The sequence below is a fragment of the Nannospalax galili genome, unplaced genomic scaffold, assembly GCF_000622305.1.
Source record: "Nannospalax galili isolate Female #2095 unplaced genomic scaffold, S.galili_v1.0 scaffold1619, whole genome shotgun sequence".
Taxonomy (NCBI): Eukaryota; Metazoa; Chordata; class Mammalia; order Rodentia; family Spalacidae; genus Nannospalax; species Nannospalax galili.
This window is the reverse complement of record NW_008342739.1, coordinates 564868-590661: the sequence shown is the minus strand read 5'-3', so window position 1 is coordinate 590661 and position 25794 is coordinate 564868. Positions and strand designations below refer to the sequence as shown.

The 25794-nt window shown below is 42.9% G+C and overlaps 2 protein-coding genes and 1 non-coding gene across 7 annotated transcripts in view; 2 read left to right on the top strand and 1 right to left on the bottom strand.

Annotated features, from left to right (window-relative positions):
* Hectd1 (HECT domain E3 ubiquitin protein ligase 1) overlaps positions 1 to 14650 on the top strand; it is a 97421-nt gene extending 82771 nt beyond the window's left edge. For 3 of the 4 annotated variants that reach the window (XM_008838803.3, XM_008838802.3, XM_008838804.3), the window contains exons 31-43: positions 1526 to 1580; positions 1801 to 1983; positions 2459 to 2666; positions 2753 to 2838; positions 2984 to 3111; positions 5079 to 5280; positions 6998 to 7135; positions 8274 to 8881; positions 10430 to 10508; positions 10957 to 11050; positions 12567 to 12717; positions 13278 to 13422; positions 13529 to 14650. In XM_008838803.3, coding sequence (XP_008837025.1) covers positions 1526 to 1580; positions 1801 to 1983; positions 2459 to 2666; positions 2753 to 2838; positions 2984 to 3111; positions 5079 to 5280; positions 6998 to 7135; positions 8274 to 8881; positions 10430 to 10508; positions 10957 to 11050; positions 12567 to 12717; positions 13278 to 13422; positions 13529 to 13666 — 2215 coding nt within the window. In that variant the 3' untranslated portion in view covers positions 13667 to 14650. The remainder of the gene's footprint in view (positions 1 to 1525; positions 1581 to 1800; positions 1984 to 2458; positions 2667 to 2752; positions 2839 to 2983; positions 3112 to 5078; positions 5281 to 6997; positions 7136 to 8273; positions 8882 to 10429; positions 10509 to 10956; positions 11051 to 12566; positions 12718 to 13277; positions 13423 to 13528) is intronic. The other variant, XM_017799569.2, reaches the window with a different exon arrangement.
* A 3101-nt stretch (positions 14651 to 17751) lies between these two features.
* LOC115071352 lies at positions 17752 to 17854 on the top strand. Its single transcript, XR_003850443.1, has one exon. It is a non-coding gene; the product is annotated as a U6 spliceosomal RNA (small nuclear RNA).
* Positions 17855 to 19352: 1498 nt separating this feature from the next.
* The window catches only part of Ap4s1 (adaptor related protein complex 4 subunit sigma 1), a 57530-nt gene continuing 51088 nt past the window's right edge, over positions 19353 to 25794 (bottom strand). For both annotated transcript variants that reach the window (XM_008838800.3, XM_029566294.1), the window contains exon 6: positions 19353 to 19869. In XM_008838800.3, coding sequence (XP_008837022.1) covers positions 19741 to 19869 — 129 coding nt within the window. In that variant the 3' untranslated portion in view covers positions 19353 to 19740. The remainder of the gene's footprint in view (positions 19870 to 25794) is intronic.

Here is a 25794-nt window from a genome sequence, read left to right as displayed (position 1 = left end):
TATGCACACATGTGTATAGACACATGCATACACACATGCATGTACACACACATGCATATAGAGACACATGCCTATAGACACACAAATACACAATTTTTTTTTTGGTCTTTTTCAGACAGGGTCTTCCTGTAGCCCCAGCTTGGCCTGGAACTCACTATGTAGACCAGGCTGGCCTTGAACTCACAGAGATCTGCCTGCCTCTGCCTTTGGAGTGCTGGGATTAAAGGGGTGTACTACAACGTCTGGCTTTTTTTTTTCTTTTTTAAATGTATTATTTTTCTCTTAAGTGTGTGAGTGTATTGCCTGCATGTATGTTAAGTGCACCTGTGTTGTGCAGCTCCCATGAAGATCAGAAGAGGGCATCAGATCCCCTGGAACTGGAACTACAGATGGTTGTTAGCCACCATATGGGTGCTGGGATTTGAATCCAGGTCCTCTGCAAGAGCAATCAGTGCTCTTAACTGATGAACCATCTCTCCAGCCCCACAAGTAATTAGTTTAAAAACTAAAACTCTTTTTGTTTGCTTTTTTTTTTTTTTTTTTTTGGTCTTTTTGATACAGGATTTCCCTGTGCCCCAGCCCTCCTGGAACTCACTGTGTAAACTAGGCTGGCCTCGATCTCACAGAGATCCCCTGTCTCTGCCCCTGCTTTCTGAATGCTGGGATTATAGGCAAGCACACCATGCCCGGCATTATCTTTTTATATATTTATTTATTTTTTAATTTTTTGTATATGCATGTATTGCTTGCATGTAGGTAAGTGCACCCATGTCGTGCAATGCCCACGGAGATTAGAAGAGGCTGTCGGAGTCCCTGGGACTGGAATTACGGACAGTTGTTAGCTGCCATGTGGGTGCTGGGATTTGAACCTGGGTCTTCTACAAGAACAACCAGTGTTCTTAACTGCTGAGCCATGACTTTAGCCCAGCATTATCTTTTATAAAGACAGTCTAATGCAGCTCAGGCTGGCCTGAAAAGTTGCTAGGTAGCAGAGGATGACTTTGAACCTCTGATTCTCCTGCCTTCTGTTCTCTACTTCCTGAGTGCTGGGGTTACAGGCATGTGCTACCATACCTGGTTGACCATGCTCTCTTTGCAATTTTTTTTTTTTTTTCATAAAAATTCCCCTTGATGTGAGTGGCAGCCCACAAGTTTAATCCCAACACTTGGGAAACAGAGGCAGGCAGATCTCTGTGAGTTTGAGTCCTGCCTGGTCTAGGCCAGCTGGGGTTACAAGGAGACCCTGTCTCAAAAAGACAAAAAAAAAAAAAAAAAAAATCTCCTTATGCCAGATATGGTGGTACATGGCTATAACCCCAGCATTTGGGAGGCAGAGGTAGTGTCAGGAGGATCACAAGTTTGAGGCCCACCTGGGCTACAGAGTAAAATTCGGTCTCAAAAAGCAAGGAAAAAGATGTTTAATGGATGACCTCATAAACACTATTTGTAAAGAGCAGAGCTTTATTGTAAGTAATTACAAATCATTTGATTTATGAATTAACTTGAATAATGTCTTCATGTTTAGAATCATGTACAGAGAAATGAAGGATTCTGATAAAGAAAAGGAAAATGGAAAAATGGTAAGTTACTTTTAGAACATTGGTCTTATTCTTAGCTACTTAGTGAAAAAACAGTAAGGGAAAAACTGAAAGTCTGTCTCAGTTGAATACCAAGGAAACTGACTAACATTGGGGTCTTTAAGGTTAAGTGCATGATCTTAAAGCTACCTCATGTAATGCATGTGAAATACCATAGAGCCCATCACTGGGAAAGGCCAACATTTGGTTTTTCCTGTTGTAGGGTTGCTGGTCTGTAGAGCATGTGGAACAGTACCTTGGCACTGATGAATTACCAAAGAATGACTTGATAACCTACCTGCAGAAGAATGCAGACGCCGCTTTCCTGCGCCACTGGAAATTAACTGGCACTAATAAAAGTATTAGGAAAAACAGAAACTGTTCTCAGCTCATAGCTGCATATAAGGTATATATTGGCATTAGAACACTGTTTTGATTGGGAATGGCTTTGAGCTTTGTTTTGCAGCTTTAAAACCAAGGGGCTAAGGGTATAGTTCATTGACACCGCTTACCCAGCATGCACAAAGCCCTGCATTCCATCCATAGCACTGAAAAAAAGAAAAGAGCGCAAGGAAGAGGGTTCACTGGGAGGTATTTTTAAGGCAGGTTGAATGAGGATGCTCGTGCCAATGCAGACATTTCAGAGACGGCTTGTGGCACCCGGCTGGAGTGGACCGAAGCCTGAGGTGCTTATGAGTCTTGAACAGTTTTAAGGATTTTGAATGAAGTTCTGTCCTGTGTGATAGTGTTTCTCTCAGAGGATGGCAGCTTTTCTTTTTTTGGTTGGAAATTTCAACTGTTTCACAGTAGCACTAATAGACTAATGTGTTGCTTTTCTTTAAAATGTGATTCATAACTAATTTTGCTAATTGTTTCTTCAGGATTTTTGTGAGCATGGAACAAAGTCTGGATTAAACCAGGGAGCCATTTCTACTCTTCAAGGTAGTGATATTCTCAGTTTAACAAAAGAACAACCTCAGGCTAAAGCTGGCAGCGCCCAGAGCTCCTGTGGAGTGGAGGATGTCCTTCAGCTTCTGCGTATTCTGTATATAGTTGCAAGTGACCCGTCCCCAAGATTATCCCAAGAAGGTCTGTAAGAAACCTTAGTTTCTTTCTGTAGCACTTTGAAAACAAGTCAGTTTACATTTTTATTCATTATGTTAATAATTTTACAGATGGTGATGAGCGACCTCAGTTTACTTTCCCACCCGATGAATTTACTAGTAAAAAAATCACCACAAAAATTTTGCAGCAGATTGAGGTAGGAGTCACATTGGATGCACTCTGATTTGGGGGTTTTTTAGTGTATGCCTTTCCCTTTTCTGCCTTTGACGGTCTTTTATGTTTGTTATTAATAACATTTAATGAGTCTTAGCACTAAGGCACTGTTGTTTATTAATTTCCAGGAACCATTGGCATTGGCAAGTGGAGCTCTGCCAGACTGGTGCGAACAGTTAACCAGCAAGTGCCCTTTTCTAATACCATTCGAAACTAGACAGCTTTACTTCACATGTACGGCATTCGGTGCATCCAGGTAGGAAGTACATTTTTGATGTTTCTCGAAATATGTAAGTTCAAAGTGTAGGAATATACTTTTTAAGACTGATGGAGAAAGCTGGACATGGTGAGCATGCCTTTAATCTCAGAACTCAGGAGCCAGAGATAGGTAAATCTCTGTGAGATTGAAGCCAGCCTCATCTACGTACCGAGTTCTACATCAGCTACAGGGAGATCCCATTCCGAAACACACACACACACACACACACACACACACACACACACACACACGTTAGTTTTTGCAAAGAGTTGTCAGCATTTTAAAGTTTTTCCCTTTTCAGTTGCACATACATGCTTTGGTAGAATAGTGTGGCTTGGAGTGAATGCTTCTATCACTACATTTTTGATGTTTCTCGAAATATGTAAGTTCAAAGTGTAGGAATATACTTTTTAAGACTGATGGAGAAAGCTGGACATGGTGAGCATGCCTTTAATCTCAGAACTCAGGAGCCAGAGATAGGTAAATCTCTGTGAGATTGAAGCCAGCCTCATCTACGTACCGAGTTCTACATCAGCTACAGGGAGATCCCATTCCGAAACACACACACACACACACACACACACACACACACACACACATGTTAGTTTTTGCAAAGAGTTGTCAGCATTTTAAAGTTTTTCCCTTTTCAGTTGCACATACATGCTTTGGTAGAATAGTGTGGCTTGGATTGAATGCTTCCATCACCTAACATTTCCTGTGCAGTTTTTTGGTAATTTGCATAAATTGTTAGTTGCCAGAATTCTCAGCAGTATCAAACTAAATACTGGCAAATAGCCTTTTCTTTTTGTACAGTTCTAGAGAGCAAAGCCAGCACCTCATGCATGCTAGGCAAGTTCTCTGTCACTGAGTTGCATCCCTGTCCTTTCCTTTGTTCTCTGTCTCCTTCCGTTAGATCAGCTTCATGAGTGTAGGGTTTCTGGCTGTTTTAACCTCTGCAGCTGAAGGACCTAAGTACAGTGCTGTAGGTGTTGAATGCTTTGTTCAATGCTTATATTCCTGAGTATTCTTTGAGTACTCTGGTAGTGTAGGTATAAAATTATAAATTAGATTGTAACTGTTTACTTCACTAAGTTAGTTTTCTACCTTTTAAAAATAACCATTCACAAAACATTTGCACACATGGAACTGTTGTGCTAAATGACATTAATTATGATTTCTGCTTAGTAGGTAAGAAAACCAATTCTCATACTCCTTAGTTGTTTTATCTACAGTTAAATTACCCCAGACTAGCGTCATCATTCATGTGGCCGCCTGTCAGCTTTGACAGTGTATCTCTTTTAGTCTGTATTATCGTTTCATTCCAAATAAAGGTATCTTGATATTTTGGTTAAAAAAAAAAAAAAAAAAAAAGCAGTGCATATGAGAGTTCAACTTCATCGTTATTCCTCGTTAGAGGTTCTCCCCTGCAGGTGGATTAGCTATGTTTAAAATAAAGTGGGGCTGGTGAGATGACCCAGTGCGTAAAAGCACCAGAGTTCATTCCCTGGAGCCCACAGTAGACCACAGTAGAAAGAGGGAACTAATGCCCAGAAGTTGTCCTGCTTACTTCCGCGTGTGTGCCCACCCCTACTGCAAGTTGTCTTCTGATTTTGGCTTGTGCAAGCACTCATACACACAAAATAAAGTGTTCAAAAGATAAAATGTTTTAAAATAAATAAGAAAATATATAGCCAGTTATTTATTAAATGAATTTTATGTATATTTTACTTAATAAAAGAATTACTGTTCAAAAAGATAGCTAGCTAGGCCTATTGGCTTACAGTTGTGATCTCAGCACTCAGAGCCTAAGGCAAGAGGATTGTCAAGAGCCTGGGGTACAGAGTGTGACACCGTCTCAGTTAAAAATAAAACCATTCCTAAATCTTTGTCTTCTGTTACTGGCTTAGTAGTACATTCAACCATTCAAAGTATGCTACGAGTACACGGGTATCATTCTGTTTCAGAGCAATCGTGTGGTTACAAAACCGACGGGAGGCCACTGTGGAACGAACAAGGACCACAAGCAGTGTAAGACGAGACGATCCTGGGGAATTTAGAGTGGGTCGGCTCAAGCATGAAAGAGTCAAAGTTCCACGTGGTGAATCACTGATGGAGTGGGCTGAGAATGTCATGCAAATACATGCAGACCGGAAATCAGTTCTTGAGGTAACCTCATATAAAATAAGGTTCTTGTAGTAAGAAGGAGTGAATGGGAGCCAGGTGATCTGTGTCTTTCACTGTGTAAAACCATGGCTGAAAAACATGAAGAGGGATTCTGTCACCTGTGTAGGGGATTGCTTTCTGGCAGAGCATGTGAGAATGCTGGCCCACCTCCTCAGTGGTCAGGCTCTTGTCTACCCAGCAGACAGCAGAGAATATGTTCACTCTTGGGTTATCAGAGTGCTGCGGAGGTCAGAAGAGGGCATCAGATTCCCCTGGAACTGGAGTTAAGGGCAGTTCATAGCACCCAGGTGGGTGCTGAGACTCTATCTGAGGTCCTCCACAAGAACAGTCAGTACTGTTTAACCCACTGAGCCATCTCTCCAGCCCCCTGTGACCCATTTCTTTACCAAGTTGGACTAAATAGCATTACTCACAGAGGATTCTATTAGATAATCTGCATTTTGGAAGCCCCTAATTATGCGTGAAGGTGTGTCGGAGGTTTGCCACAGCTAGTGACAGTATGAAATTCACTGTGCTCACTCAAGAGATGCTTTTGTGGGCATCGCTGGATTTACCCCACTTACATAGTATCCCATCACAGATGTGAACAAGCTGGTTTGATCTTTTGGTTCACAAACTGATTGTGACAAATGGATACGTTTCTAGGTGTACAAGGCTTTATGACTCACTATATACAAACTTTCGGTGCCTTCTCACCTAGTCTTCTACCCTTATTATTTTATTTTATTTTATTTTATTCTTCTTTTTGAGACAGGGTCTCCCTGTAGCCCCAGATGGCCTGGAACTCACTATGAAAACCAGGCTGGCCTTGAACTCACAGAGATCTGCCTGCCTCTGCCTCCTAAGTGCTGGGATTAAAGGCGTGTGCCACCATGCCCAGCCCGTCTAACTAGAGAATATTTAACTCTTTTCTTTGACTATGTGCTGTACTTTTTGGTGAAAATTTTGCTATCAGCTTTGGATGGGGTGGAATTACGGTCAGAAGACTTTAAGAAGGTTGTTTAAAGTCACAGTGAGTGTAAGAGGTTAGGCTTTAAGTCACAAAACACAGGTGAAAAAAGTTGATATGCTTTCCTGTCTTCAAGCAAGTGGTGGAACTGCTTCATTAATCTCCTGAAATTGCTATGAGAAGAAACTAATGTATGAACAGTGCTCGGCACAGTGCCAAATGGTGCAGTAGTGTACAACAAATGACATACTTTTTCTTTTTTCAGTCTTTCTGAGACAGGGTCTCCTTGTTGCCCCAGCTGGCCTGGAACTCAATATGTAGACCAGGCTGGCCTCAATCTCAGAGATCCACCTGCCTCTGCCTCTGCCTCCAGAGTGCTGGGATTAAAGGCGTGCACCACTACGACCCAGCTATGACATACTTTAGAAAACCTAGAATCAAATTTTTGTGTTGCTTATACTACATTGCTGTTCTGGAGAAGGATGCACTACTGGATTGGATCTAACAAGTGGTTCATTTAAAAAACAAGATGCCAGCCAGGCATGGTGGCGCACACCTGTAGTCCCAGCACTTGGGAGGCAGAGGCAGGCGGATCTCTGTGAGTTCAAGGCCAGCCTGGTCTACATAGTGAGCTCTAGGACAGCTGGGGCTACAGGGAGACCCTGCTTCAAAAAGACCAAAACAAAAAAAAAATACAAAATGCCATACTTCACATGCACTTTACTCCACCACTTTTATTTGTTGTTTCAGGTTGAGTTTTTAGGAGAAGAAGGAACTGGCTTGGGACCCACATTAGAGTTTTATGCTCTTGTGGCAGCAGAATTCCAGAGGACTGACTTGGGAACTTGGCTTTGTGATGATAACTTTCCAGATGATGAATCTCGTCATGTAAGATTTCTCATCTTGTGCTTTGAGTTATGACTTGGATTTCAGAAAGTATTAAAATAGGTTATGCTTTCAGAACATAAGCTAGGTTTTCTAACTCTACTTTTTAAAATTATTGTTAATTTTTAAAATTTTTACCCCCTCCTGATGCTGAGGATCTAATCCAGGGCCTTACTGAGTGACCTACCACTGGGCCACATTGCCAGTTCTGTTAAATTTCTTTAAAAATGACATTTATTTATGAGAGAGAGAGAATGAGAATGTACGTATATGAAGATGTGTGTGTGTGTATGAAGATCAGAGGGTAACTTTGAGAAACCAGTTCTCTCTCTTTCCATCCTGTGGTTCCAGGGATTAAACTTGGGTCTTCCAACTGGATGGCATGTGCCTTCACTGGCTGAGCCATCCCCATCAGTCTTTTCTTTCTTTCCCTTAATCTTTTCTTTTATTTTTTTGGTCCTTGGCTTTTTTTTGTCTTTTTGAGACAGGGTCTCCCGTAGCCCCAGCTGTCCTGGAACTTACTGTGTAGACCAGGCTGGCCTTGAACTCAGAGATCCACCTGCCTCTGCCTCTCAAGTGCTGGGACTAAAGGCGTGCGCCACCACGCCCAGCTTCCCTTAATCATTTTTAAATTTTGTGTTGGATATGTGTGTTGATCCATGCATTCACATGTCACAGTATGTACATATCATTGTGTGTGTATGGATATCAGCTTGTGGGAGTTGGTTTTTGCCAGCCCTGTTTTTTGTTGTTTTGAGATAGGACCTTGCTATATCATCCAGGCTGGCCTCTACTTTTATTATTGAATAATTTTGGTAGTATTCCTGTTTTTTTTTTTTTTTTTTTTTTTTTTTTTGAGGCAAGTTCTCTTTGTAGCCCCAGAACTCACAGAGATCCAGCTGGCCTGCCTCTGCCTCCTGAGTTTGGATATTAAAGATGAATGCCACCATGCCTGGCTGAAATATTTCTAAAGGATAAAATTTGGTCACCTAAAGCTAATTAATGTATATATGCTTTGAGATAACTAAATTCATAAAGGTACTTAAAGCTTATGAATTTCTTTTCTAGATGGTAAGGATATGTTTAATTACTGTTTATTACCTTTATTTATTTATTTGCATTTTCCTTTCTTAAACATTAGGTTGATCTTGGAGGTGGATTGAAACCCCCTGGCTACTATGTGCAGCGATCATGTGGACTGTTCACAGCGCCCTTCCCACAAGACAGTGAGGAGCTTGAAAGGGTCACAAAACTCTTTCATTTCCTTGGAATTTTCTTGGCCAAATGTATTCAAGACAATAGACTTGTGGACTTACCTATTTCTAAGCCTTTCTTTAAACTTATGTGTATGGGTGACATTAAAAGCAATATGAGCAAACTGATTTATGAGTCACGAGGTGACAGAGACTTACACTGTACTGAAAGTCAGTCTGAAGCTTCTACAGAAGAAGGTCATGATTCCCTTTCAGTAGGAAGCTTTGAAGAGGATTCAAAATCAGAATTTATTCTCGATCCCCCTAAGCCCAAACCCCCTGCTTGGTTTAATGGAATTTTAACTTGGGAAGATTTTGAACTAGTAAATCCACACAGAGCCAGATTTTTAAAAGAAATTAAAGACCTTGCTGTCAAGAGGAGGCAGATTTTAAGCAACAGAGGTCTTTCTGAAGATGAGAAGAACACAAAATTACAGGAATTAGTGCTGAAGAATCCATCAGGTTCTGGGCCTCCACTTAGCATAGAAGACTTAGGGTAAGATTTATACATACATTCTTCAACTTAACAAGTGAGTAAGTGGAAAGTTTGTGTTTTTCTGTCCCTGTTGATTATTGTGTATTGGAACACAGTGGTTGACCATAGAAAACACTGAATGTCTGTCTGAACCTTTCATTTGTTAGCAATAGAAAAGATAGTGCTGTGTTTGGATGTGGCTGAGTTGGTACAGTACTTGCTTGGCATGCATGAAGCCCCCTTGGGTTGGCTCCCCAGAACCTCATAATGCTATTCATGGGGCACATGCCTGTAGTTCCAGCACTGGGAAGGTAGAAGCAAGAGAATCAGACTCAACGTTATCCTTGGCTACATAGAGTTTGAGGCTGGTCTGGGACACATGAGGCAAGTCTCGAAAATAAAAATAAATGAAGGGGGGTGGGGAGAGAGAGAGAAGCTTACTAAACTTTCAGAAAATCATCTGAATTTTCAAATATGATGTTTGTATCTTGTGTAAAAAACTGAAAGCCAGTTGTATTTTGACAGCTTCATCAGCTAATATATATACAGCCTACTGTCCAAAACTCAGAAATATAAGCTCTTGATAACTATGAGACAGGGCATGGTGGTGCACAACATCAGTCCCCAGCACTTGGGAGGCAGAAGCAGGCAGGTCTCTGAATTCCAGGCCACCTGGGGCTACAGGGTGACCCTACCTCAAAAAGACCCCCTAAAACTTTTTTGTGTGTATGCAATTGTCTTTCATGTCCCTGCAGCCAAGCTGCAGGGTTTGGGCCAGAGAGATGGCTCAGTAGTTTTAGAGCACTAACTGCTCTTGTAGAGGACTGAGTTCAGTTCCCAGCACCTAAAAGGTGGGCTCACAACTACATGTAACTGCAGTTCCAGGGAATTTGACACCCTCTGCTGACCTCTGTAGCTACCAGGCATGCACATGTTGTACATACATACATGTAGGCAAACATTCATACACATAAAATAAAAATAGACTTAAAAAAAATTCAGCCTCAGGCTAGGAGTGGTGGCACAACCTTTAACCCCAGCACTTGGGAGAGAGGCAGGCAGATTTTTGTGAAATTAGAAACTAGCCTGGTCTACACAGCAAGTTCCAAGCCAGCCAGGGTTATATTGTGAAACCCTAAGAATGAAAAAGGAAAACAGGTTGGATCCCTGAGCACCTCATATAAAAACAAACAAACAAACAATAAATAAATAAACAAATAAATAAATAAAAGGGGCTGGAGAGAGCTCAGGGGCTAAGAGCACTGGTTGCTTTGTTTGGTTCCCAGCAAGCTCACAACTGTCTGTAACTACAGTTCCAGGGGATCCAGCACCCTCTTCTGGCCCCTTCAGGGATTGTACAATATGGGTGCACTTACATATATGTGGGCAATATACTCATACATGTAAAATAAAAAAGTGTTTTAAATAAATAATAAATGTTAGGCCTCATAATTATTGTGTGCAGGTGCGTAGGTTCCACTGGAGTATGGAGGCCTTTGTGGTGTGGGCAGTGGTGTTACAGACACCCAACAGTTGCTGAATGGTGATCAGATGTGTTTTGCCTTTCAGTTTGAATTTCCAGTTTTGCCCTTCTTCGAGAATCTATGGATTTACAGCTGTGGATCTCAAGCCAAGTGGTGAAGATGAGGTAAAGACTTTGTTCTTAGGGACTGGAGAGATGGCTCGGTGGTTAAAAACACTGACTGTTCTTGCAGGAGTCTAGGGTTTGAGTCCTAGCACCCACATGGCAGCTGACAACTGTCCTAACTCCAGTTCAGGGGATTAGACAGCCTCTTCTGACCTCTGAGGAGTTTGAGTCCTAGCACCCACATGGCAGCTGACAACTGTCCTAACTCCAGTTCCAGGGGATTAGACAGCCTCTTCTGACCTCTGAGGGTATTGCACGACACGGGTGCACTTACCTGCAAGCAGGCCATACACACATACACATAAAACAAAAACAATAAAATTAAAAAAATGATTTTGTTCTTAGTACAGTTGTTGAGCTCTGAGACATGCTTTTAACAAGGCCAGTTTTACTAGGTGCTACCAAAATAGTCCTAGAAATAATAACACTGGCAAATTTTCCTTTGCAGATGATAACAATGGATAATGCTGAAGAATATGTGGACTTGATGTTTGACTTTTGTATGCATACAGGTATTCAGAAGCAGATGGAAGCCTTCAGAGGTAATTTTAAAGGACAGTCCATTTCCTTTAACTTTGGGAAACTTGAGATTAGCATCCGCACTGCTGGTGACCTCTGCATTGTGCCCCTGGGCTCCTGTCCTCCAGTTTGGCACAGTTCAGGACACATTGAGACACCCTCCAGCTGTAGCACACCTTCCACTTGGTCCTTTGGAGTAACAGAGCCTCACTTGTGGCCCTCATTTCTTCATTTGGTAGTGGGCATGAGGTTGTATCCATGCTGTATTACATGATCAGGGTGAATTGTGCTGTGAATCATTTAAAACACGAACAGAACTTTGGTGACTTGTGTGACATAGAGCTCGTGAGCTCCGATTGGATAATTATAATGAAAATTTGGCTGCTGGGGCCAGAGAGGTGACTCAGCAGTTAAGACTACTAGCTGTTCTTGAAGAGGACCCGAGTTCAGTTCCTAGCACCAACATAGTGGCTCATAACCATCCATGATTACAGTTCTAGGGGATTTGTTCTGTCGGGCAGGCACTGCATATGTGTGGTACACTTACATACATGCAAGGAAACACTCATACACATAAAAATTAAAAAAAATTTTTTTTTGTAGGCTAGAGGGATGGTGCAGCAGTTAAGAACAGTGACTGCTCTTGCAGAGGAGCCAGGTTCAATTCCCAGCACCTACATGGCAGTTATCAGCATCTGTAGCTCTAGTTCCAGGGAATCTGACTCCTTCTTCTGACCTCAGAGGGCACTGCACAACACAGGTGCACTCAACACACGCAGGCAATATACTCATACACATAAAAATAAATTAACAAAAAAAAGATTTTGCAATGCCAGCACCTTTAACCCCAGCACTTGGAAGGCAGAGGCAGGTGGATCCCTGTGAGTTCAAGGCCAGCCTGGTCTACATAGTGAGTTCCAGCTGGGGCTACAGCTTAATCCAAGCATTTTTCTCTTTTGAGACAAGATCTTGCAATGTTGTCCAGGCTGGCCCTCAAAATCCTGGATTCAAGCTGTCCCGTCTCAGCCTCCTGAGTAGTAGTGACTACAAATATCTAGTACTTTTTGTCTCCCCTCGGAGCTGAGGACCAAACTCAGGGCCTTGTGCTTGCTAGGCAAGTGCTCTACCACTGAGCTGAATCCCCAGCTCCCGAGATTTCCTTTTTTGTGGTGCTGGAGATCGATCTCAGGACCTATCTTCTTTTTTTTTAAATTAAATATTATTTTTATTCTATGTGTATGAGTGTATTGCCTGCATGTGTGTATGTGCACCCCTGTCGTGCAATGCCTGCTGAGGTCGAAGAGGGTGTTGGATCCCCTGGAACTGGTGTTACAAATGATTGTTAGCTGCCATGTGGGTGCGGGGAATCTGGGTCCTCTCCAAGAGCAGCCGGTGCTCTTAACTGCCGGGTCATCTCTTCAGCCCAGGGCCTATCTTGTATAAAAGATTTGGATTTGAAATTTGGCATTTTGGAATCATTACTTAGAAACTGATTTGTGGTTTTTTGTTTTTTGTGTTTTGGGTGTATGTATAATATAGATGGATTTAATAAGGTTTTTCCAATGGAGAAATTAAGTTCCTTTAGCCATGAGGAAGTCCAGATGATTCTCTGTGGAAACCAGTCACCATCCTGGGCAGCCGAGGATATTATCAATTATACTGAACCTAAGCTTGGCTATACACGTGACAGGTATGTATTGATAACTTCCAAGGTACAAAATTGTTCGTATCCAAAAATCAAATGACAGATGCTCAAAGAACTCTAATTTCGACAGTTGCCTCTTAGAGTAAAGTAGAAAGCACAGGGACGTCAAGGTGTTTGCAGTGATGATGCCGGAAGGCAGTGGAGTCGGAGCTGAGGCTCATGCTCCTTTCCTCACTGAGGTGCACAGGTCCTCTGTCCCACTGTGTCCTTTTCTAGTAATTACGCTGATGTCATACAGTCCGTATGCTCTGTCTGGTCTGTTTTTTTCTTTTTTGACAGTGTGTTTACCAATTCATGTTGTGGCATATATTGGTAGTTGATTTCATTGATAAGATAGTGTTCCATTACATAAATGTATGTAAGATAGTTGATTACTGATGAAAATAGATTACTTCAGATATACTCTGATAAATTTAGCAGTCTCTAGACTGTTATTCTCCTGAGATGTGACTATTACTTGGGGTGGGGGTTACTGGCCTGGAGTAGTGTATTTTTTCACTGTAGTTTACTCTCAAATCGGTATAATTGTATTTTTGTTTTTCCAGTCCTGGTTTTCTTAGGTTTGTGAGGGTTTTATGTGGCATGTCCTCAGATGAAAGGAAGGCGTTTCTGCAGTTTACCACCGGCTGTTCAACTCTGCCCCCAGGTGGACTGGCTAACCTGCACCCCAGGCTCACGGTTGTACGAAAGGTACGAACTAGCTGGTGGGAAATGCCAATGGAACTCAGTTATATTAGGATTGGACTCAAGTAGAAAGGTACATGTACTATCTTCTGTTTTCCCCTTGTTTTTGTAGGTTGATGCTACTGATGCAAGCTATCCGTCGGTCAATACATGTGTGCATTATCTTAAGTTGCCTGAATATTCTTCTGAGGAGATCATGAGAGAACGCTTGCTAGCTGCTACAATGGAGAAGGGCTTTCATCTCAATTGAGTCTTGAAGTACAATGGCAGATATGAGAGACTGAAATCCTAGTGAAGCCTCTTGTGTTTGTGTGCAGAGAAGTGTATGATCCTCCACGCTGATGACACTTGCCTTGTTTTCCACCATTAAGGCTTTGAGAACATGTGGAATAAGTTCGTTAGCTGCTAATGACAAAACAAATCCTTTAACTATCCAGCCAGCAGGTATACAGCACAAGACACTGTTGCTGTACAAGGGCTTATGTGACTGGAAAAGGTGGTCCTCACTTAACTGTTCCAAAGAGCAGCTTCTCAGCTCTTCAGTGTTCATTGGTAATTTCTAACCATGTGTTTGTATCAGTTTATCATTGTTTCATACTCCATACACTACAGTTGCCATCACCGACCCCGTTTTGCTGGCTTTTTAGCTACTTGGTCAAAAATAGTGCTTCCTTAAAGCATAGAGCGCTGGTGAGCACCTCGAGCTTTTTCTTTTCCTTTTTAATGATGCCTGCACTATCAGAGCATCTAGTGTTCTCTGTTTGTTTGGATGTAATCATGCACAGCCTTTTTATTTCTTTCAGGTGGGAGTATATTTTTTTCCTCAATGCCATTCTATAAAGATCAAATTCTGAAGTGTGTTTGTGCATCTCAAAAATAAAGATATATTAGAGCCGGGCGTGGTGGCGCACACCTTTAATCCCAGCGCTTGGGAGGCAGAGGCAGGCGGATCTCTGAGAGTTCAAGGCCAGCCTGGTCTACATAGTGAGTTCCAGGACAGCTGGGGCTACAGGGAGACCCTGTTTCAAAAAGACCAAAAAAATTAAAATTAAAAATAAAGATATATTAAGGGAGGGAGAAACACTGGTCTAGGTGCAAGGCACACTTACAGCAACTTTTATGTTTGGTTGTATTTTCTTTGTATATTATAAACATTTATTTAACTTGTTGCAGTTTGAAGTAAATTTCTGAAATGTCTGCTCAACAATAATCATTAAAATGTTTGCAGCATCTAGAACTGTGTCGTGTCACTCTCACTGTCGTCGTCATACCTGAAAGCTTAACTAAACACTTCATTTTCAGTGATTCAGTAAAAGCACTTACTGAGACTTGAGAGCTATAGGAAATGTTTTCACATAGATGTGACCCACCTGGCATGTTTAGTCATAAAGGATTGTTCAGTATTGTTCAGATAGAAATAAAAATTCATTTTTTTTTTTTTTTTAAATGTTTTGAGCAGGGCTCATTCTATAGCCCAGGCTGGTTGAATGCTCACCGTATAGGCTGACCTCAAACTCTTAGTGATCCTCCTGCCTCTGCCTCCCAAGTGGTGGAATTACAGGCGTGAGCCACCATGCCCAACTTGTGTTAAGCTTTTACATAGCAGATCCACTATATTTAGCACTGTATCTTCAGGGACAAGATTTGAGATCAAGAATAACTTCTTATGTTGTGTTAGTATGAAAAGAAATCAGGATATTGTTTTCTGGGTTTAAAGAGGGAAGTATATTTCCATTTTCCAAAGTTGTTTTGTTACCACAACGACTTTTCAAAGATGGCTCAGCAGTTAAGAACACTGGTTGTTCTTGCAGAAGACCTGGGTTCAAATCCCAGCACCCACATGGCAGCTGACAACTGTCCGTAACTCCAGTCCCAGGGGATCCGACAGCCTCTTCTGACCTCCGCAGTCATTGCACGACATGGGTGCACTTTACCTACATGCAGGCAATACATGCATACACATGAAATAAAAATAATAAAAAAAATACCTTTATACCATAGAAGAGAAGGGTTCTGTTAGAGTCAATGCTTTGAGAGTCGCCATCTCTCTCTATCCTCAGAGGAGAGGTTGTAGGACATGTCCCCAGATACCAAAATCTGAGGCTTTTGATGATCTTTTATGTGAAATCTGAAGTGTTTGCTTTTACCCTCCATTTCCTCCTGGACACTTTAATTCATCTCCACATCACTAGCCCTAGTATGGAGTAAATGCTGAGAAAGAAGAAAAGTCTGTGTGTTCAGTAGACGCGGTTTTCTCTTCCTAATAGTGTTCATTCTGCTCTTGGATTCCTGGATATGCAACCTGCAATTAGGGAGGACCGACTCTATTACTTTTATTTACTGCATGAGAATGTTGTGAATGTGTACCCAGAGCCAGCCTTTAAATATTTCATCTCATCAGCCTCACAATACTGTGAGAACAAGTTAAAGCATAATAGCAACATTTCAGTATATCACCTATGCTTGAATCCAGAAAGTACTGGTGGTATTTTATTTTCAGTAAAGCCATAGATACACGACTAAAACTCTATACTAGAATTAGAACTCAGCTTTTGTATACAGTATTGCCATTATTAAGAAAAAAACGCCTGTCAGTGGTCCACTTTTATGAAGGCTAGCTGGTCAGCTGCTGCCTCTTCCTATGTGGTCCATGAGGTAAGTGCGACATTAAAGTTTTTGTTTTGTTCTTTATTTGGGGGTGAGGGCAGGTATGCATGTGCCATGGTGCATGTGTGGAGGTTTGAAGACAACTTGTGAAGTCCACCGTGTGTGGAGGTTTAAAGACGACTTGTGAAGTCCACCGTGTGAGTCCTGGGGATCTTTATTTGATCCATCTCACTAGCTCCAAGTTTTTAAATGATTGAAGAAAATACAAGTTAATATAGGATTTTGTTGTTGTTTTGGGGGCAGTTCTCCCTTTAGCCCTAGCTGGCCTGGAACTCACTATACAGACCAGGCTAGACTTGATCTCACAGAGATCTACCTGCCTCTGCCTCCCATACCTGTCTAAAATTGTGCTTTTGATAATGGAAATTGTAATTAAATCACCTTTTTATTTTTTAATTTTGGCAATATCTCTAGCCTGTATTGGCCTTGAACTCTGTGAAGTCAAGGATAACACTGAATTTCTGATCCTCCTCCTGTCTACCCGGTGTTGGAAATGTAGATGTGCACTGCTCTACCTGATTTATATGGTGCTGGGTTCCCATGGCCTTATGCATGCTAGCCAAGCATTCTATCCACTGAGCTACATCCCTAGCCCTAAAATTTAAGCTTTTAAGTCCATAGGTTTTGGGGGTGTTTGATTTTTGTTTTTTTCTTTTTGGTCATTTTGAGGCAGGGTCTCTCTGTAGCCCCAGATGGCTTGGAACTCACTATGTAGACCAGGCTGGCCTTGAACTCAGATCCTCCTGCCTCTGCACCTTGAGTGCTGGGACTAAAAGTGTGAGTCACCGAGCCGGACTAGTTTTATTAAGATGTATTCCTGTTCATTTGTGGACCATATATGGTTGCTTTTGCACTACAGTGGCTAACTGGAGTAGACAGCAGGAAATATGTGGTTCACAAAATCTAAACTATCCTCTGGCCCGTTATAGAACAGGTTTGCTGACCCCTAGCCTAGAAAGTTGCTGTAGCAGGTAAACTCATGAGTCCCTTAAGATCAGTCCTGTTTTTCGAGTGTTTTATGAGTGAAAAAAATCACTGTAGGTATCTTACTGAAGGGAGATGATTCACAGCCTGTAAGTACAGTCACATCAATTGAGTGTTACATGTCTTCTAGGGTCTCCAGATACACTGAGCTCCAGAGTATATTTTCCTATGATATCTAATATTTTTAAAACTCTTGCTATTCTCTGAAGGTACTAAAATCTGTGCCAGGATATAATTCATCTGCTATTTTAGTGTGACCCCAAAGTTAATTTTGGTCACTCCCTAGCTACTTCTGGTGTGCCAGTTTCTACAGTTACCTGAATATGTTCCTGATTACGTGCCTACCAACTAGGACAGTGTTTCCCAGCTGCTGGGTCTCAGCAAGACACCTGAAGGTCTTTGATCTAGATAGGGCTTTCCCAGCCCTTGACTAGTTAATGCTCAGGTCAGATGGAAGAACCTTTCAGTACTATGGAGAACGGCACATCGTCTGCAGAGGACGGAGTCTGCTTCCTCCATTGAGCTTCACCTCCCACTCCAACGTGACATCCATATGCTCTCCACAAAGACAGCCCTGTACAGTCTGCTGCCTGAGTGGCAGAAGCATATAGTTTTGTGGAGTTCAAGGCATTTGTTTTGTACTGAGTTTGCACTAAGACATTGTAGGAGTTAAAGAAATGAACTGTGCTTGCTTCGGCACATACACTAAAATTAGAACCATACAGAGACGATTAACATGGCCCTATGCAAGAATGACACCCACATTCGTGAGACAGTCCGTATTTTTATCTAATGCTCTGTATGAAGGGGGAAGGAAAGGTTTTTGTTCATGCCAACTGATGAGATTCTCTTTCATTTTATTTTTCAACTTGGAGCTAAAGTCAATTTTACTAGTGTTTCTCAGGAAATCAAACCCATGAAAGTATCCCATAGCAAATGTGGATAACCTGTAATCCCACTCTCAGGAGGCAGAGGCAGGAGAATCAGGAATTCAGGGTCATCCTCGGCTACACAGCAAGTTCAGGACCAGCCTTGACTACATTGAGAGCCTGTCTAAACAAAAATAAGTGGAATGGAGGAATCTTTTAATGTTTAATCATTATTTGATTATAGTAACATAAGCTAATTACATGATGGCATTGTAATTGCTAAGTAGCCTTAAAATGGCTATCAAAGACTTCTAGAAACTGGCAAATAAAATTCAGTTCTGTCATCTTTAGGAACATGTTGGAATGAACTTTTGATTTTTTTTTTTTTGTTATTTTGGGGGGGTAATTATTTTTTAAAAGTTTGTGTATGAGCGCTGTGCCTTATGTAAATGCACCTGTGTTGTGGGGTGTCTGAGGAGGCCAGCCAAGGTGGTCAAATCCCCTGGAACTGGAGTTATAGACAGTTGTTAGTTGCTAGGTGGGTGCTAAGAACCGAACCCAGGTCCTCTGCAAGAGCAATCAGTGCTCTTAACCACTGAGCCATCTCTCCAACCCCAAATTTACAATCCTTTTGCCCCTGTCTCCTGAGTCTAGGGATTACAGGTATGTACCACCAAGCCCAGCTTGTAATAAAGTTTTTAAAAAGTTTCAGTTTGGACCTGGTGGTACAAGGGCTGTAATCCTAGCTACTTGAGACTGGTGTCATAGGGAGGATCCAAAAGTTGCCTGGGCAACTTAGTGAGACCTTGTTTCAAAATCTTTATAAAGGAGGTGAAGGGGGAGAACTGAGATGCACAAGGCTCTGGATTTGATCCCCAGGACTGTATAAGCCAGGTGTGCTGGTGGATACCTATAATCCCAACACTAGGGAGACATAGGAAGATCAGAAGTTCAGGGTCATCCTTGGCTACATGCCAAATCGGAGACCATATATGAAATCTTGTATTAATAAGGTATTAGGGGTGCTGGGCATGGCAGAGCACTGGACTGCAAGTAGGTACTTATACACTGCTAAGGGTTCCTCAGCAAGATAGAGTTTAGGAGCAGGGGCCAGGTTTGGTGCACACCTTTAATCCCTGCACTTGGGAGGCAGAGGCAGGTGTCTCTAAAATTGAGGCCAGTCTGGTCTACATAGCAAGTTGCAGACCAGCTAGGGCTACAGAGAGATCCTCTCTCAAGAAAAGAGAAATGGAGAAACAAGGAAGACAGCAGTGTTGGCCTCTGGCCTCTGCAGAAACCAGTACACACACCCAAAAATTTTTGAAGGAAACCTATAGAGGGGAGGGGCCCAGGGCTACAGCTCAGTGGGAGACATGCTTGCTTGCACGGCACATGTGAAACCCTAGATTCAATACCCAGTAGTAACACAGTTTTATTGCTAAGACTGTAAGGAGACGGCAAGCACAAGACAGTTTACACAAAGTGCCATGCGTGTTCAAGTCAACTTGAAGGAAACTTCACTGGCTGATGGCCGGCCGGCTACCACACATTTTCCTCCGCTCTCTTCTCCCTGTCCTGGGGAGGTGTTGACAGAAAAATGGAATCCTGAGTTTCAGTTAGAGAAAAGTTTTCTGTATGTATTTTAAAATAGCCTTTGTTTTCTGTTTGGGAATATGGAAAGTATCTAGTGATACTGTTGGAAGGATGTTCTGTCTTGTCACCCTTTGGGTCGTAGATGTTGACATAGATGTATTCCATGGTATTCATGCTTCTTACAGAGGGTGTTGTCCCGCAGAGCTTCCATTCAGCTTTCTGACATCTTATCAAGAATCAGCAGAGGGGCAAGAATTCTGGCCCTGTTAGTCTCTACAATGCAGCCATTTAACACCATCTCATCCAAGATGATGTGGACTTTATCCAAATTAAACATTATCTAGGGTCATATTAAGGAAATTAGTTTGAGAATAACAAGTATTAATAGTATCATGGCCTAGCCTGGTATTTTCCTGATGCAAATAAACCTAAACATGTATTCCTATTAGAGATGTACATATACACACCTAGTTTCATTTTGGCTAAGCAAGTGGGGTAAGCAGGCATTGAAACAGTTATTTCAATTTTATTTGTGTATGTATGTATGTGTGTTCAGAAGATGGAACCCAGGGCCTCGCACATGCTAGGCAAGCACTGTACAACTGAGCTACATCCCAGTCTCCAACAGCTACATTTTGTTAGCCAAAGTGAGATTGACTCTACTAAGAGCTAGGAAACAAAGTGACATTGGCAGAAAAAAATGATTCAACCTCAGGAGATGTTACTTTAGAACAATAGCAATCAAATACTGTGTTCCAGGCATTATGTTGAGTGTGTGAATATTTTAGTCTAATATATTACTTCAGTGTGTGTGTGAAGTATTCAGGAACAGCTCAAAGTCTTTGGCTAAGGTCATAGAACTGATAGAAGCCAGAACTGGGCTTGATGGACTGCTCTGCTCTCGGAGTCTCATGACTTCTGCTCATACTGAGGAGCTTGAGGCGTCACACCCTGTGCCCCCAAGCCTCTGCCCAGAACAAAAGCTGTATTTCCAGCTGTCTTCTCTGCCAGGCTGAAGTAAAAATAGTTCTGAAGAGAAAGGGGTAAAGAAGGGGAGACGTGCCAACTGCATTTCCAAAAAGATGAAGATTCGGAGCCTCTCTCACATGGAGTTCTAAAATCTTTTTCAAATTAGGAGGCCCCTTTAGCTTGGCGGTGTTCTTCCTGGGTAGCTGGTCTAGTGCTTAGGGAAGAGGGAAGAAGCAGGCAATGATGAAAGAGCCAGACCCCTGGAGAGGCTCAGGCTGACTGGAAGGGAAGGGGAACTGGAGGCAGTGGCTGAGTGTTCCTGAATCTTACATCTTGAAACCTGGACTTTCCATCTCTAAAGAGCTCCTTGAAGAAAAAAGAACCTATCAAATAGACACACTTCATTCAAAATAAGTGATTCAATGCACTTGGGAGTTCATAATTAGTGAATCTCTGTAAAACAAATCATTACCTGGATTTTGTTCAACAATTCCTGATGTTCAAAGTCTCCTCTGTATTTGCTCAGTGGACAACCTGTGAATGACTTTAAGTTTCCATTAGACTCTGATCACATCTCATTAAGCTCTGTGCAGACAGCCGTCCAGCAGAATAAACTGTTTTTTCAGGAGCCTATGGGAACTGTCCTTAAGTGACCCAGAAAAAAAAAAAAAAAAGCTTTGTGCTGATAGACCTATTAATAATGTCTTCCAATTATATAGATGATTGCTTTGTCCCAGGCCAAACTGGGGCTCGAATGCATGTTTGGCTCAAACCTGTCCACCAGAACCAAAAGCCAGAACTTACAAGCTGAGACAAAGTGAGAATGGCAGCCAGACAGGAAGAGCTGATGTGCTGGGGATGACCAAGCATGAAGCCCTGGGTTGGATCCCCACACCCCATAAGCCAGGTATGGTGGGGCACACCTGTAATTCCTGCACTTGGCAGATAAGAGCAGGAGGCTCAGAAGCTCAGGGTCATCTTCAGCCACATAACAAGTTAGAACCCTGTCTCAAAAGTGAGCATTGAGCAGCACTGGTAGCTGAATGAAAAGGGCCTGCAAAGCCTCCCACGCCGTCGTCACTAAGGGCCGTGAGAGCCCTACTCTCTGCCATGGTCTTTGAAACCGGAGGAAATCTAATTTTTGTCTGTCGGAATGGGATCATGGATCAAACCGCTCTACAGACTGCTCCATCTCTGGCAAACAAATGATTACTGTTCAGATGTCCCCTTGAGCAACTGCCCAACTGTTTTGAAATTCAGATCAGAATATACTGCTGAATCCTACCAATCACTGACATTCCCACAATGCAAAGGCAAGGTCCTTCTGGAAGCCTGAATTTCCCAACCTCCTGGAAACATGAGTTAGTCAGTGAGGTCATTCTGTACTGTGGGCATGTGACTGCCTGACTGTGTATCTGGCTCAGACCCTAATGATCACGTAGTTCTGGCACTACATGAGCAAACCACAGACCAAATCCAATGTAAGGCAAGAACTGAGAGCTGATGTCTCCCTGGAATCACATGGCCCCTTTAAAATAAGAATCCAGCTGTTCTTCATGTCTAGATTCAGCTTATGAGCAACTTGTACACATGGGTGGAGCCAAGATTAGTGGCATTTGGGCAATATGCCAGGTGAGTGGGGACAGGAAAACAGTACCCAACATGCCAAACCCCAAGGCAGTGTCACAAGCAAACACTTCAACTCTGGCATTTGGAGTAGGAGGAAGCAGGAAGGAACTGGACCGTGCGATCAGGCCTTGTGCGACCTTCAAACTGGGTTGCACATGGCTGACTCCAGTCTAATGGCAGCGTGTTTCATTCATGGGCCTCATGAACCCCCACAAACTAGAAAGAACTTTCCAAGGAGCACGCTTACTAAATCCCCACCATCTCTCAACCTTGAAACCTGAGAACCCTTCCAGATTTCTATGTAAGGCAGATCTGAACTGAACATGAAATGGGTCCTACACAGGAGTTCTGATCTCTGCCTCATGAAACGTGTTTCCCATATTGTGTTTTATTTTTCCTGAGACAGAATCTTAGGTGGTCCAAGCTGGCCTTAAACTCCCAACCCATTGTCTCCACTGGATTACAGGTGTGAGCCCAACACAGTCTTTTAATACCAATGTGGTCAGTCAATTGTCCTTTAAAACGTGAGAAGACTGAGTAACAGAGTCAAATGGAGCTTTAGAACCATCCTAGGGCAGAGCCCAGGCACTGAAATGGCCAGCTCAAGACTTTGCCTCATGCTCCTTGGCTTCTCGTTTTAAAGATTCTAGCTGTGCTGTTATTATAGTAACAGGTATGTGGAAAACTCTTGTCTCTCATTTAATCCAGTTTTTCATTAAAGCAGTTAAGCTGCCAAAGGCCACTGTGCTCACACTCCTTAAACAAAAAATGAACATTTCCGCATGGAAGACTCCATGACTGTCCTGCGCAGACGGACAGAGTCCGTGCCTTCTGCTCATATTTAGGTTTGTATCCTCCCTTCTGAGGCCGCTGAAAGGAACTAGAGTTTTTGTTTCTTTTTTGAGACAGGGTCTTATTGAGACAGGGTCCCAAACTCTGCATGTACCTGAGATCGACCCTGAACTCCTGATCTTCCCGTCTGTACCTCCCAAAATGCTGGGATTACAGGTGTGTGTATCGCCAAACTCACCTGGTTTTGTTTGTTTTGGAGACAAAGTCACACTGTGTCCCAGGCTAACCTCTAGTTCATGATCCTGCTGCCTTGTTCTAGTGCTGGGATTACAGCATTTGCCATTATACCCAGCTTATCTTTACAAATAGGTTTTCCTAAAGACCATTCATCTGAGAACGATGGGTGTAACTTCACTGGGCCCTATACCAGGTCAAATGAGCCTAACTCCTGTTGCTTCTCATAACTTGCTGTCACTATTCTTGACTAAAACAGAACTCAGATATATGGGATGAGAAGGGTAGAGTATAGAAGGACTTGGAAGACATGGCAGCAGATGATGTGGTACTGTGCTGGACACCTTTGTGTCAACCTGACACACCTGGGTTGAGGGAGCCTCAATTGGGGAATTGCTTCTATTGGACTGGCCTGTGGCCATGTCTGAGGGGCATCTTCTTGATGAGTGATGTGGGAGGACCCAGCCCACTGTGGGTGGTGCCACCCCTGGGCAGGTGGGCCTGTGTTGCATAAGAAAGCAGGCTGAGCAGGGGCCAGGGGAGATAGCCAGTAAGCAGTGTTCCTCCATGGCCTATGCTCCAGCTCCTGCCTCCAGGTCCCTGCCCTGAGTTTCTACCTTGGGCTCCCAGATGAACTGTGACCCGGGATATGTAAGCTAAATAAACCCTTTCCTCCCCAAGTTGGTAGTGGTCAGAGTGTTTTGTCACAGCAATGAAGAAACACACTAAGACAGGTACCCAGAAGCTTCAGAGAGCACATTTAAAGGAAATGGCTGGGCCTGATGGCTCACATCTATAATCCAGATTTTTGGAGTCTAAGGACTGCTAGAAGTTTGAGGCCAGTCTGGGCTACACAGTGAGTTCTAGGCCCCCCCAAGCTACAGACTCTAACATGAAAATAAAGGAAATAGGGAGGTAGGGAAGGCTGTGAAATCAGAAAAGCCTGGAAGCAGATGGTTGGATCCGCATTCACATCCCTTTCCCTGGAGAAGGACAGATTCCTTGGGAATGGTTCATGGCTGAGAATCTCAGTATTCACTGGAGATGCTTCTGAGAGAACAGTTCCCCGAGAAGCTGACTTCAGGAGGATGGCTTCTCTCAACAACAGGCTCCTGGCCACTATCCCTGTGGCCCCTTATTTTGAAGGACTTTTGCAACTTTTCATTAAATTAGGCTGAGATCACCAATGGACAGGAGTGCATTCTGGGTTCTGAACCTGGAAATGTATGTGGAGTCTGAGGAAGTTAATGAAGAATCAAGAGCTGGGTCCTGGGTCCTAAACACAACATATCCGTGAATCCCAGTTGTGCCAGTTACCCACCTCTGTGGCCTGTAAGCTGTCATCTAGAGAACACCATGCTAGACGGTGACAGAGTCACCTCACACAGCATGAAACAGAAGCCTTTAAAAACCACAGCAGTTTTGGAGTGCTAGAATCAGTTGCTATTTCTTTCTCTCTCTCTCTCTCTCTCTCTCTCTCTCTCTCTATCTATCTATCTACCTACCTACCTATCTAATCATCTATCATCTACTTACTTATCTGTCTATCCCTATGTAGCCCAAGGCTGGCCTTGGACCTCATCCCTTTAAGAGCCAGGATTATAGGAGTATGTCCTCAAAAGAAGATTTTGAATCAAGAAAAAATTCTGAGTTCTGGTGTGGCCACAGCAGTTAAAGCTACCACTAGCCCTCCACAGCTCCTGCCACTACAGCTTGTGGACAAGTGTATAGGATCAAGAATTCACATTGTGCCAGGTGTGGTGGTGCACACCTTTAATCCCAGCACTCAGGAGACAGAAGCAGTGAATCTCTGTAAGTTCAAGGCCAGCCTGTTCTACATAGTGAGGTCCAGGCCAGTGAGACTCTCAAGGAAAAAAAAAAGAATTGATTTATTTATTATTTTATATGTATGTGTGTGTACCTGTGTAAGTTTATGTGCACTACATGCATTCTGGTACCTACAGAGGCCAAAGGAGGGCATCAATCCCCTGGAACTCACTTGGTAAAATGTGTACACTAGTGCAAGAGTAGCACGGATATTATGTGAGCAATCAACAATGTTCTAATTGGATTTAAGGCCCTCTTCACAAGATCGAGTCCATACCTGATACTGTTGTCAGGGACAACAACCTGGGGTTAGTCAGGTCACAGGACTGGGGAGAACCTGCTACTGTCACTCTGCTCAGTATGCACAGTACTAAACTGACTCGCGATGACTTTTTACTCCCATAGATTAGTGCATCTTTCAACTTCCACTATAGAAGTTTCTTCTTGCAGCAGATGATGAACAGAGACCCGCAATTGGTGAGTAAGAGGCTGGGGAGTGCTTGGCTCTAAATGAGATGCCTGAATCATACCCTCTCCTTCTAAAACGGGGATCATTGTGGAAGAGCAGGTAGAGGGGCTGGAAAGGTTTTAAGAGCCAGAGGCAGTAGACGAATACAAGGAAACTACTTTCTGGACACCAGAAACCAGGGTAGTCAGGGTAGTTGCATATATGAACCCAGAATGATATGCACAAGACATGTACAGACCCAAGTCAGATGGGCCCAGTGTGGATGGGGAGGTGGGCAGGAAGACGGGCCCAGCCGGCAGGAAGCACCAGCTCTAGCTGAGGATCTGTTGCCAATTGACAGATGCT